Consider the following 12,900-nt stretch of genomic DNA (forward strand, 5'->3'; position numbering starts at 1 on the left):
TCACCATTCATAAGATCAAGCCCCGCATCAGGTTCTATGCTGATAGAGCAGAGCCTGCTTGGGATTCTCTCTCCCTCTCTTTCTGCCCCTCTCCCTGCTCATGCTCACTGCTCGTTCTCTCTCCCTCAAAGTAAATAATAAAAATCATAGCATCTGGGTCTTGGAAGGGACCTTAAATAGATCACTTAATCTGAACTCCTCCCCTACCCTAGCTCTGATAATTGAATCCAGGCTTTAGAACAAGAACTATTTGTGGGATATTGAGATAACCAGTGTGGCTAGGGCAGGGAAGTCACCATTGACCTTCCTGAGTCTGAAAACCAGGGTTCTGATCCTGCATCTGCTGCTCCCTGGCCTCATGTCCTTAGGCAAGTCGCTTCACTCCTCCTTCTTAACTTTCCCTGTTTGTAAAATGGGAGCAATCAAACCTTCCTGCTCCTCCCAGGGTCGTAGAGAGGTCTACACGTGCTAGTGCTTGGGGGTAGAGTATGCTCTGCCTGGTTTGATAGCTGCAAGAATAAGAGAAGGAGACCAAGAGAAGTCTCCAGCTTGGAAAGGCAATGGAGAGGAGGAGGAGGAGGGAACTGTCCTGTCCTCAGTGCATCTCCTGGTGCAGCTCGTGGAGAAGCCAACTAGGATTCAAGCCAGGATCTGGGCTGGAATGGACGGGGCTCCAGTGGCAAGATGGGCCTTGGGGACTGAGACCCTGACTCTGCCTCCGCTGAGCCTGGAACCGAGATGGAGGAGACCCTGAGGCAGCGACAGGGAAAAGAAACAGAGACACCGAGGCAGAAAGAGACCCAGAGACAAGGAGAGCAAGAGACAGACCCAGAAACAAGCGGCCCAACTGGCGCCCACGGCGACCCAGAGACCCTGGCAGTGCAGAGCCCCGCGCGGCGCAGGGTCACGGTGCGCGGGGCCAGGGTCCCCGGCGGGCCCTGCGGCCGCGCTCGCTGGGCGCCCCCGCCGCGGCTGCTCGCCCAAGATGGCGATGGAGGGGCGGGCGAGGCGGCGGCAGCCCCGGCCCCCGCGCCGGCCCCCGCTCGGGCCCGGGCCCCCGAGGCCGCGCCCCCGCCCGCGGCGCCGCGCCTCCCCGGGCCACTGACGCCCGGCGCGCCCTCCCCCGGCGGCGGCGGCCGAGGCGCGGGGAGGCGACGGCGGCGGCGGCGGCCCGAGCCGGGCCCCATGGCGCGGGGGGACGCTGGCCGCGGCGGCGGGCTCGTCGCGCTGACCTTCTGCCTGCTGGCCGCGCGCGGTAAGGGCGGGCGCCGCGGCAGTGGCGGGAGCGGCTGCGGCGTGTCGGTGCGTCCGCGCCCCGCGCTGCGCCTGGCCGTGGGGCTGGCGTGCGTCCCGGGTCCCGAGCGAGTGCGGGGCCGCAGGGCGCGGGCGGCCCGTCCCTGTGCCCGTGATGCCTGTGCTTGGGGGGCTGCGGGCTGCGGCCGGGGGGGGGGGGGTCTGCGGCGGGGGGGACGTCTGCGGCAGGGACTTGGCCGCAGGGGGTGTGTGTCCTTGGTGTGTGGAGTCTGGAGTGTGCGAGTGTGAGTGTGTGTGTGAGGGTGTGTGTGCGCGCGCGTTCAGAGGGTGGGGACGGGGGGCTTCTGCGGGCGAACGTGTCCGCAGTGCGTGTCACAGTCGCGGCGTGGCATCGCGGGGCCGCGGCTGCGGGGCTGATGGCTTGCGCCGGGCGGGCTCCCCTTGCCCGCGCGTGTCCGTGGGTTGAGAGTGTGTGAAAGAGGAGTGTGGGGGTGTGTGTATCTACACCTCCATTTGTGTCCAGATTGTGTGTAATTGTGTTTTCGGGGCTGAGCTAATATTTGGCCTTGGCTTTTGGGGAGTGTCCTTGCTCGTGGGGGGTGGGGGGGACAGGACAGGCGATTCCGGATTGACTGAGGATAGAGGTGATAAAACACTCAACTTTGCCCAGTGGGTGTGGTCCCTGGGGCTGGTTGGGGCCGGGGGGGGGCGGTAGTTAGCACTGCTCCCCCAACCCGTGGCTCGGAGTGGACGGCGCGGGGGAGGGGGCAGGAAACCAGTTGCTTTCGTGGACTTGTCCAACACTCGCTCTCGGGATGGGACGCGTGTCACTCCTGCCCCACCCACCAGGGGCAGGTCAGGGAAACGTTGACCAGGTCAGCAAGGCCTCCTCCAGCTCCCCCCCACCTCAGTGCGGGGTGGGGGTGGAGGTGAGAGTCCGTGTTGTCCACACCGGAGAAAGGTCTGGGGCTGAGGTGACGGAATCCCAGTGCTCTGTGCCTGGGGCTCCGTCTTCCACCCTAGCTCTCCGTGTTGTGTGCGTTTGGGGGACGGCCCAGGGGGAAGGTAGGTGGCAGAGCTGGGGAGGGGGATGGGCTGCCCGCTTTGTTCGCCTAGTTCTTGCCTTGCCTGCCGAGGGGGGAGCTGAGGATGTGTCCGGGGCGAGTCGGGGAGGGACTTGGAGGTGGGGGTGGGGAGGGGGATTTCTCTCCAGCTGCTGCGGCTTTCCAGAGAGACTCAGCCAGGCCACGTGGGAGGGAGGCTGGGGCAGCGGAGGGAGGCAGGGACCGCGGAGGAGCCTCGGTCTGGCCGGCCCCGGGCCCATCTCCAGGAAACCCAAACAGCGGGTGGGAAAGTGCCCGGAAAGGCTCGGACCCCTTCTCTCCGCACAAAGACACGCCCCTCTCCAGCCCTGGCTCGGGACCCGGGATTGTCAGGTGAAGGGGGCGGGGAAGTGCGGGAGAGGCCTCCGTCCCCCGGGAGCCCAGGGGATTAAGGAAGAGTTGTGCCTACTCTCTTACGCTCTTCCAAGAACTCCAGGAACGGGCTTTGGGTCACCCAGCAAAGCGGGATGAGGGCTGGGAACTTTGCTCGATCATTATGGTAGATCTGTGGGGTCTCTTACAAGGGGCTCAGTTTGCTTGGGAGACCTGGCTTCTCCCTGCTCTTGAGTTCACAAGGCTGGGGCAGGGCCCCAGCTGGGGCTCCCTTGGCAGCCCTGTGCATGGCTAAAGCCACGAGGCTACTGGCCCTCAGTCCCAAACCCTTTGAGTGTGCAAAGTTTAACAGGCCTGGGGACACTCCTGTAGAGTTCTGACAAGCCACCCTGATCTGGACCAAGGTCATTCATTCATTCATTCATTCATTCATTCAACAGATGTTTACCGAGCACCTTTTATGACTAGCATGTACTTGATGCTTAGAATATAGGAAATAAAGAGGCAGACCTGGTCCCCGGTGCAGAGCTTGCTGTCTGGTAGAGGGAGACTGACAGGTAGTCTGGAAGGGTCAGGAAAGGCTTCCTCCAGGAAGTGAAGAATAATGGAGCTCGATGCAGAGGATCAGTTAGCCCTCTAGAGAGTGATGATGGGCATAGTTTTCCAGATGTGCATGTAGGTGCTCAGAGGTGACTTCATTTAGAACACTGAGTGAAGCTAACACTGGCAGGAGAGTAGAGCACAGGGGTGAGAATGGAACAGGTTGGAGAAGGATGGGAAGGGGGGGAGCTCAGAGGGTCAAGAGAGAAGGCTGAAGGTGGGGGCTGGGCCCAGCTCCTGAAGGACTTTATAAGCCCCACCAAGGTTTCTGGCCTGAGAGCCTGCGTGAGCCCTTGGCAGGTTTTAAGATGAGCTTTGCATCAGCTCCTGCAGCCAGTGTGGAGAATCGGTTGGGCGGGACTGGATGCAGGAAGCCCCATCTTTTTGGGAGGCTGTCGTAGTAATCCAGAAGGGAGGATGGGCGCAACAGGCGGTGTGGCCAGGGTAGCTGGCTTCTAGAGATATTTAGAAAGTAGAATTAGTAGGATCTGAAAATAGATTGAGTTTGCAGGGGGTGAGGTAGAGGGAAGTGAAAAATAATAGGTGCTTCAGCAACCTCAACATGGTAGAGCGAAGGGGCTGGTGTCCCCAACACAGCTCCAGCCAGAGATTGGGAACTGGGGAGACTTCTAGTGGTGAGACAGAATGCTGAGTGCAAGAAGTGGGGGCTTTCCCTTCCACCCATTCAGAATTTCGGGGCTGCAGATGCCAGAGGTCAGTAATAAGAAGGCTCCAAGAGCATGAGAGCTGCTTTTTCTGTACCTGGAAACACCCCCCCCCCCCCGCCATCTCTTTCTCAGCCCTGTTGCTCAGAGGCCCACCTCCTTTCTGTTGGGGTGGCCCTCTCTGACCCCATATTGATTGTAGGAACCAGGTGTTTTACTTTTCCCTTAATAGTGAGTTTTCTCCAGAAGTTCTCCAAACCTTCATTGATCCTTTACGAACTTTCATAGCCCAATTCATCACACATTATGTGTAAAACAGCAGTTCCTTTCNCCAAGAGCATGAGAGCTGCTTTTTCTGTACCTGGCCCCCCCCCCCCCCCCCCGCCATCTCTTTCTCAGCCCAGAGACTCAGAGGCCCACCTCCTTTCTGTTGGGGTGGCCCTCTCTGACCCCATATCGAGGATAGGAACCAGGTCAAACAAGTTTCCCTTAATAGTGAGTTTTCTCCAGAAGTTCTCCAAACCTTCATTGATCCTTTACGAACTTTCATAGCCCAATTCATCACACATTATGTGTAAAACAGCAGTTCCTTTCTTTTCTCTTAAAGGTACCTCTTTCAAGTTTAACTATCTCACAATTAGAGTGTCATCGAATGGCAGCACTGAAGGGAACTTAGAAATAACTTTAGCATGATCCCATTTTCCAGATGAGAAAGCTGAGTGACTCTCCAAAGTGCATGGATAGGGACTGAGCTGGGGCTAGAACCAGCCTCCAGGCTCTTGGAGCCAAGTTTTCCCTGGATTTGGTACACACACACCCAAGTTCAGTTTCTCTTCACCCCTTCCCCTCACATGAGAAGTTACCCACTTTGGGCTTGACCTCCCTCCCTTGGTGTGTCTGAGTCTGGGCTCTGGAATTCACCCTTCTCCATTCATCCCTACCCACTACCTCCGGTTCAGCCTCCACTGTTTCTGAGGTACAGCAACCGGACTTGATGCAGACTTCCAGATGCAGAACAGATGTCATTGCCAGGTGGGCTTGGGGGCTTCTAGCCCCCTGGGGCATGGGGAGAGGGGAAGAGTAAGGGCAGCTCTGATGTGGGAGGACGCCAACCCTAGCCTGGTTGTGGGGGGGTGGGTGATGGGAGCTGGGGTTGGAAGGAAAACCAAAGAGCTGGTGTTCTGGCCCTGATATGCCGAGAAATAGAATCCTGGTCTCCTGGGCTAGCTGGGCTGTTAGCTACCTCACTGCTGAGGCTGAGGTCTCCTCTGGAGTTGAGGGGCTTTGGGGTCACTGAGGGCAGGGAAGCAGAGGCTCAGTAACCTCTCTTTCAGGTGCAGACCTGAACATGTAAGCTGATGCAGAGCCAAGACTTCTGGATGGTTCAATAAGAGGCTTACTAGTCTGTCACATAGTTTGGAGGACAGAGTTCCTGCAAGTGATCAGAGCATACAGGGAGAGAAAGGCGGGCACAGGAGAAATATTTTTAATCATATGAGCCATACAGCAGGAGAACCGGTGAGGTAGTGAGCTCCCCACTGGTTGTAATGTTTAAGTACTGGGTTTCTTTCAGTGTGAGTTTGCTTTTCAGTCTCTGTGCTTTTCAAGCATTTTAGGTGTCTACTAGATGCTACATAGGCAGTTTCCACATATGTTATTCACGTCATGTCCAGCCTTTAAGGGAGTTCCTATAATTTGTACAAATAAGGAAAGCGAAGCTTGGAAAAGCTTGGTGGGGCTGTGTCTCCACATGTCCCCTTGCCTGTTCAAGGAATATTTATTGAGCACGAGTATGTACCAGCCACTGTTTCAGGTACCAGGGATCTAGAACGCTGTTAAGGACTTGGTTCTGAGCTTGTTGCCTAGGTGGGGAGGAAAAAAAAGTAAGCAATCTAGAGTGATAACTGTAATGACCAAGGTGCTCAGGATCCTATGGGGTAGAAAAAGAGAGGCAACAAAATCAGAACCCGGGATGGCATAGCGATTGTAAGGAGGGGGGCAGCAGCAACAACATATGGAATAGCAGTGCGCTTCCAGAGAGCTGACAGTGGTTTGATCTGGTAGGGACAGAGGGTCCCCGGAAATGAGATGCAGGCAGGAGCTGGCTACGGCTTTACTGTCAGGTCCACTGAGGCCGAGCCTCTCAGGACCACAGATGTAGGGAACTGTGCGCCCTTCCTTATGTCCCAGGCTCTCCTTCCAGCTGTTGGTGGGAGGGGTTTAGTGTCTGTAGTAAGGGAGGCCACCAAGGTGTGTGTGTGGTGGTGGGGGAGGTTGGGGAGGGAAGCTTCTGGAAGACACTGGCTTGGGTCTTCTGGGAAAAGACATAATGGCGTCATGGAGAACTGGCCCTACACCGAACACAAGTTGTAAATCTTTGGGCCCCGAAATTCAGAAGTGACAAGGCATTGATGTTTGTGGCAAGTTCTTGGCTTCATGGAGGAGACATCTAGGTTTGGTTTCCCTCCCCCCCCCACACTGGCCCCTTTCCTCAGAACTCACTGGGAAATGGGACCCTGGCTCATACCAGGCCCCCACTAACCCCACGAAACAGCACTGAGCTAGCCCTGGGACTCAGCAGCGAATCTCTTCTGTCTGGGTTCTAACTGGCGTCATAAAATCGAATTTATCCTGTAAGTGGGTAAAATAACTTGTTAGAAAAAGGAGATTGAGAGATGGCCTCAGGGTTCCCAAGCATAGGAGTTCTGTGACTCTGGCAGGGTCTCCCCAAGGAAGCTGAGGAGAAGGAATTGTGGCATAGGAGCCCCCATTGAGGCAGAAAGCTGTGGGCAGCAAGCGTCCTCAGTGTCTGCCTCAGTCCTGAGAGGGACAGCTGAGAAAGGCTCGTGGGAAGGGCTTTGGGGGTCAGCCATGGCAGTGGCTGGGGGTGGCAGGAAAGGGGTGGCCATGAAGTCACCGGACAAACAACGTCCACTCCTCAGAGCATCACTTTTATGAAAAGATTTGGTGGTGTAGGAACCAAGTTTATGTTAAAAGAAGCATTGCTATGTAATGGAGCAGAATGCAAAATGCGCCATAGGTTTAAAAATCAAAAAACATTTGGGGCAGTCAGCAAGCCTCCTGAGTACACTCTCCTCTGCTCCTGGGAAAATTTCGGTGAACATGAGAAAAGTGAAGGCTCTTCCTTTTCGGGTGGGGGAAACTGAGGCCGAAAGGAGACAAAGTAGTGGGCCCAAGGTCATATAACAAATGACCCAGGACCTTGACTCCAGACCAAGGCTTGTCCCCCTCTCCAAAACCCCATTGTCCCTCTAGGCAAGAGGAAGGATGGGTACAGGACCTGCAAAGGGCTGTGTGATATGAAACACATAAAACTTGTCAGAGGAGGCAGAGCCAGCCTCACGGATGGTTGTCATCTGAGCTGAACCTTTTGGGATGCGTGTCCTGGGCACAGAAGTTGGGTTGGGCACTGAGGCAGAGAGAACCCTCATATTCAAGGGCTACTGTCTTTTCAGTGCTGGATTCCTCTCCCAAAGGTCAAAGGACATTTCCCTAGACAGTGGCCCAGGGAGATGAGACACCTCCCTCGGTCCACCTTTCTGGGCCTCAGCTTCCCCACTTATAAAATGAGAAACCCCAAGCTTCAAAGACATTTCCACCAACCTGGACCAGGGTGGGCTGCTTTCCTCCACATCTACATCCCCGTTGGTTTCCCTGTACTACCTTGCTGGGTGCTTGGCTCCTCAGAGGTGGCGAAGCCAGACATCTGCTGATCCATGAATATTCAGAAAGGGAATCGGAGCCTCCTCTGGGCTCCCCAGCCAGCCACCGGCCTCTCTGGCTGCCGTCCTGCCCGCCAGAGCCCAGGCTGCTGACATACCCAGCAGCTGCTCAGGCCCCAACTGTTCACATTGTTTGTTCAGCGCGGCAGGGGATTTTCCAGGCCCCGGACGTGCTTTGGGGGGTGGGGAGGCTGCAGCAGGGCTCAGGGATTCGTGTCATGTGGGGCTTTTCTCCCTTGAAACTCAAACTGACTGCTCAGCGCCTGGAACCGGGCAATTGGAAGCCACTGGGCTGAGAGCCCGGGCTTGTCTTCCCCCCTACCCTATGTTTGAATCATAGAATCCAGGGCTTCAGAGGTGGTAGGGCCTGGCTGTTAAGAACGGTAATTAACATTTGTACAGGTTTTTTTTTTTTTTTGAAGCAACATCTTTCATTAAAAAAAAAAAAAACCCAAACATTTGTACAGTTTCTAAAGTGCCTTTAAAGAATGAACTCCCATTCCTTGATTGATGTGCCGACACTCATCATCTTGTTTACTCCTCACAGGCTTGGTCATATTGGCTTCATTTTACAGATGTGGAAACTAAGGCCCAGAGAGGTTAACTGGCTTGTCACGCAGCTGGCAGGTGGGGGCAGCAAGACCAGAAACTACATCTTCTGCCCCAGGCTCAAATGCTCTTTCCACCACAGCAAAGAGCCCGAAGTGATGTGAAGGCCACTGTGTTTTCCCTGGTCAGAATGGAAACTGGGTGAGGACAAGGGCTGCCTTCTCCCTGCACCCACTGGCGATGCTGAGCCTGGTGGCGCAGTTGGAGGTGCCAGCAGAGCCTTTCTGATGGATTAAGAAAGGCAAAGGCCTGGAGTGCCTGGGTGGCTCAGTCAGTTAAGCATCTGACTTTGGCTCAGGTCATAATCTCGTGGTCCATGAGTTTTCAAGCCCCACATCCGGCTCTGTGCTGACAGCTCAGAGCCTGGAGCCTGCTTCAGATTCTGTGTCTCCCTCTCTCTCTGCCCCTCCCCCTGATCACACTATGTCTCTTACTCTTAAAAAATGAATAAACATTAAAAAAAAAAAAAAAGGCGGAGGCCCTGTTCAGGCCCCATTGTTCTGTCTGTCCTCCACACCTCAGTGTTAGAGCCCTGGCTTCTGCCCTGACCTCCTTATCTCTAAGTATGGACATCTATATGTCCAGTTTGTGACAAGTATGGCAGCAACTGGGGTACGTATATTCAGGTGTGGAAGGTTGTGTCTCCAGTCTGTGTGGTCATCCAAATAATGTTCCGTACGTTTGTTCAGGAATAGGTTTGTCCACTTATGACTATTCACTGAACAATCCTAAAATCTTAGGATCTCAGATATCACCTGCTACATTTGAGTAAAGTCTGGAAGATGTGATTGGCCCGAGGCCACATAGCTAGACTGTGAGAGAGCCAGATCTAGAATTTGAAGGTTGCCTGATTCCCAAGCCATCTGGCTTTCTGCATGCCCTCATGTGGCCATCAGCCCAGACCTGCTTTGTACAAAGTGTGTGCCATTGTACTCACCTTTGTCCTTGGTTCATTCTCAGATATGATGCGCCATTGTGCCTTTAAGCAAAGTATCAGTCCTGAGGATGAGAAAGGACCTCAGGCCATTGAGCTTGTGTGGGTCAGGGAGGCAGCAGGTCAACCTTCTGGTCAACACAACTGGAAAAAACAATAATTTTTCTATGAGTAACTGTTAGTGGGCCTTGTTGAAATGTTGGTTAAGATGATAAACATTGGCCTTTATGTGTTTTTGCCTTGACCCTGGGATGACAGTTCCTTCCTTAATCTTCCCCCTACACCTCCCTCTGTGGCAGGGGCCATGTTGGAGCTATAGGCTCTTTTAGGGCCCCTGGAGATGGTCTCTGGCTTTCTGTGTGGCCTAGGGGAACTGAGCTGTAGGGAGAAGTGCTCAGCCCCTCCTGTCATTGGGACAGAAGTGGGTTGGGTGATAGTGGTCAAGATGATCTGTAAGGTCCCTGGGAGGGATGACATTCCTAAGGGCCAGTTCTGTGCCAGGCCAGGCACTGTGTTCCTTTCCCACACCTTGTCTCACTTAATGCTCCCAACAGCCCTATGAGGAAGGGATTACTGTGTACTTTTTTACTGGGATACGATCCACATAGCACAGAATTCACCATCTAAAGTGTACAAGTCAGTGATCTTTAAGACGTTCACAAGTTTGCACGACCATCACCACTGGCTAATTCCAGAACATTTTCATCACCCAGAAAAAGAAACCTTATATACTTTTGCCATGGTTCCTCATTATTCCTTCTCCCCAGCCCCCTGCAATCATTCATCTACTTTCTGTCTCTGTGCATGCCTATTCCGGACATTTCCTAGAAATGAGATTGTATAATATGTAGCATTTTGTGACTGGCCCCCTTCACTTAGCAGAATGTTTTTAGGTTCATTCAGGTAGCAGATATCAGTACTTCATTTCTTCTGATGGCTGAGGAATATATTTAGCCACTCATCAGGTGATGGGCATTTGGGTTGTTTCTCCTTTTTGCCTATTATGAAGAATGTTGCTGTGAACCGTGTTTTTTGGCCGATGAAGACATTGAGCAGCCAGGGAAGGTGGGCACAGAGAAAGGCGTCGGATTGCCCAAGATCACAGGTGGTGGGCGGAGCCAAGGATCTGGCCCCTGTCTCTCCGTCTCTCTGTATGACCTCTTCTTCCATGAGTGGCCCCAGCCCCTGGGCAAGTGACTAAGGATCTGGAGGCTGTGGGAAGTGGGGGACACACTCTAACAGCCTGGTGCTCGCCCTCTCTGTGCAGGGGAGCTGCCGTGGCCCTCAGAGACGACCGTGGAGCTGAGTTGTGGTTCAGGGCCACTGCAAGTGATCCTGGGCCCAGAGCAAGCTGCAGTGCTGGACTGTAGTCTGGGGGCTTCCGGACCCCCCACCAGCATCACGTGGAGCAAGGATGGAGGCGCCCTGCCTGAGCACAACCACCTGCGCCTGCTACCTAATGGCTCCCTGTGGCTGTCCCAGCCGCTAGCACCTGATAGCAGTGAGGAGGCGGCCCCTGGGGACTCAGAGCTCATTGAGGGCAGCTATTCCTGCCTGGCCCATGGCCCTCTTGGAGCGGTGGCCAGCCAGGCCGCGGTGGTCAAGCTCGCCAGTAAGTGCCTGCAATTGGGGGCTGAACTGAGACCTGGGAGGCCTGGGGTGCTGGAAGTGTGGTGCCCATTAGCTCCTTGCACAAGAGCCCGTCTCTTGAGCTCACTCCCCTTTCCTCTGTTTCAGTAGGTCCCTTCCTGGTGTGGCTGCCTTTTTCCCCCCTCTCCTTTTCTTCCTCTTCCTCTTTTGGCCTCTTTCCGTCTTTGTCTTTCCCTTTGAGTTTGAGAGTCTAGAGTTGTGTTCTCCTCCAGGAGGGCTTCCTGGAGGGGCACTGGAGCAAGTGGAGTGCCTGGAGTCAAACCCCATTGTCCAGCCCAGGCGGGGGTCAGTTCTCAAGAGGCACGGATCACCATGAAATCATTTTAGGCCGAAAGAAATGTGCATCTTACTGCAGTCTGACCATTATGGTGATGTTAGGCAGGGGTAGGGTGGGGTGGGGGGGCTTTGCACTTCATTCTGACGCAGCATCTGACCAGTAATCACCACTTCTTATCCCCTGGCTGCCTCTTCAACTGTCTCTGTTGGCTGGAATTTGCTCTGCTTGTGTTTCTGTCACCTCGTGCTTCTCTGTCTCTGTGTGTGTGTGCACGTGCATGCCTGTGTGTGCTTCACTGTCTGTGCCCCCTCTTTCCTGTGCTCCTCTCCGTCCCTGCCCACACGTCCCTGTCCTCACCCCCAGCACTCGCAGGCTTCTCTCTGCACCCGGAGTCTCAGGTGGTGGAGGAGAACGGGACTGCCCGGTTTGAATGCCACATTGAAGGGCTGCCAGCACCTGTAATTACTTGGGAGAAGGACCAAGTGCCAGTGCCTGAGGAGCCTCGGTAAGTGTCCTTATAGGGGAATGGGTAGTGGGTCCCACTGGCAGTGGGTGGGCCAGAGAGGGCTCTGGGATGCTCCCAGGAACTGGGATTCTTAGAACCACCATGGCCCCATTCGCCTGAACTGATCTAGGAGCCAACCACTGCTTAACTCTCAGCTCACACTTGGTCCCCGAGAGAAGGTGGGCAGAGTTTCTGCTCCATGCAAAGAATGCCACCCACTAAGTCATGGAGCTTGGGTGTGGAGTAGTGATAGAGTCCTTCAGAGCATATTTAGCCCAAGCCTTACCGAAGAGGAGACTGGGGCCAGAGAGGAGCAGTTTTGTCCAAGGCCACACGGTGAGTCTGTGGCAGGAAATTTGTTGTTCTTTAAGAGCCCCCTTAAGAGCCCTGAGGCTGCTGGGAGGCTTTCCTCTCTGCAGGGTTCTTCTGGAGCTGCTACCCTGGATGCAAAAGCTCTCATTCTTTCTCAGTTCCATCCAGTGGGGTGCAGCACCTGATAAAGGGGCTACAGAGGTCCTTCCTGTTTCACCCTCCTCTGTCCCTATAAAGGCAGTGGGTAGGTGAAACAATCCCAGGGAAGAGTTCCTAGAGCCAAAAAGAAGCAGAGGCTGGTCCCAGGACTTGGTCCCTACCGTGGCCTCCTGGCTGGGCCCAGATGTACATGCAGCACGAGCAGGGAGCGCGAGGCTCGTTTGCTTCTGTGGACTGGGAGTGGGTGTCACGACATGGTTGTCACCCCATGGGCCCTTCCATCCTTGGACATGTGGCTCCACGGCCTTTCCCAGCCACCCTGCAGTCCTCCAACTACATCTCTCTAGCTGTAGTTACCAGCTCGCTCTCTCCTTCTCTCCTGCTGGAGGTGGGGCACCTTGGGCTCAGAAACACTGGTGTCCTGGTCCCTGTGCCCTGGGAGCTATCTGTCTGCAGTGTGTTGAGTTGTCCCAGCTCTCTGACTTTTGCCCACATCTAGGTAGGGGCACAGGTGTAAGAGGAGAAACTTCCATGCTGGTAGAAAGGCCGCAGGGCATGACCCTGCAACAGTTGTGAGGGAGGAAGAAGGGCGGGAGGTCCAGCTGCTGATTCGGGTGATTGCTTAGCCTGTTGCTCCTCAGAGTCCCTCCTCACTCGGCTTCATTCTCCCCGACCATAAATTAAAAGAAAAAAAATGAAAGAGTTGGATTAGATTCTCATTCTTTGTAGAACACTAGTTACTAAAGGTGCTTCTCG

At 54.8% G+C, this 12,900-nt stretch overlaps 1 protein-coding gene across 1 annotated transcript in view; it reads left to right on the plus strand.

Moving 5' to 3' along the window:
• Positions 1–1,179: 1,179 nt before the first annotated feature.
• IGDCC4 (immunoglobulin superfamily DCC subclass member 4) overlaps positions 1,180–12,900 on the plus strand; it is a 39,871-nt gene continuing 28,150 nt past the window's right edge. The window contains exons 1-3 of the mRNA XM_039220353.1: positions 1,180–1,255; positions 10,509–10,853; positions 11,532–11,673. Of these exons, the coding sequence (XP_039076284.1) occupies positions 1,186–1,255; positions 10,509–10,853; positions 11,532–11,673 (557 nt within the window). The 5' untranslated portion in view covers positions 1,180–1,185. The remainder of the gene's footprint in view (positions 1,256–10,508; positions 10,854–11,531; positions 11,674–12,900) is intronic.

Source organism: Hyaena hyaena, unplaced genomic scaffold (assembly GCF_003009895.1).
Source record: "Hyaena hyaena isolate Hyena2069 unplaced genomic scaffold, ASM300989v1 scaffold_15, whole genome shotgun sequence".
Taxonomy (NCBI): domain Eukaryota; kingdom Metazoa; phylum Chordata; class Mammalia; order Carnivora; family Hyaenidae; genus Hyaena; species Hyaena hyaena.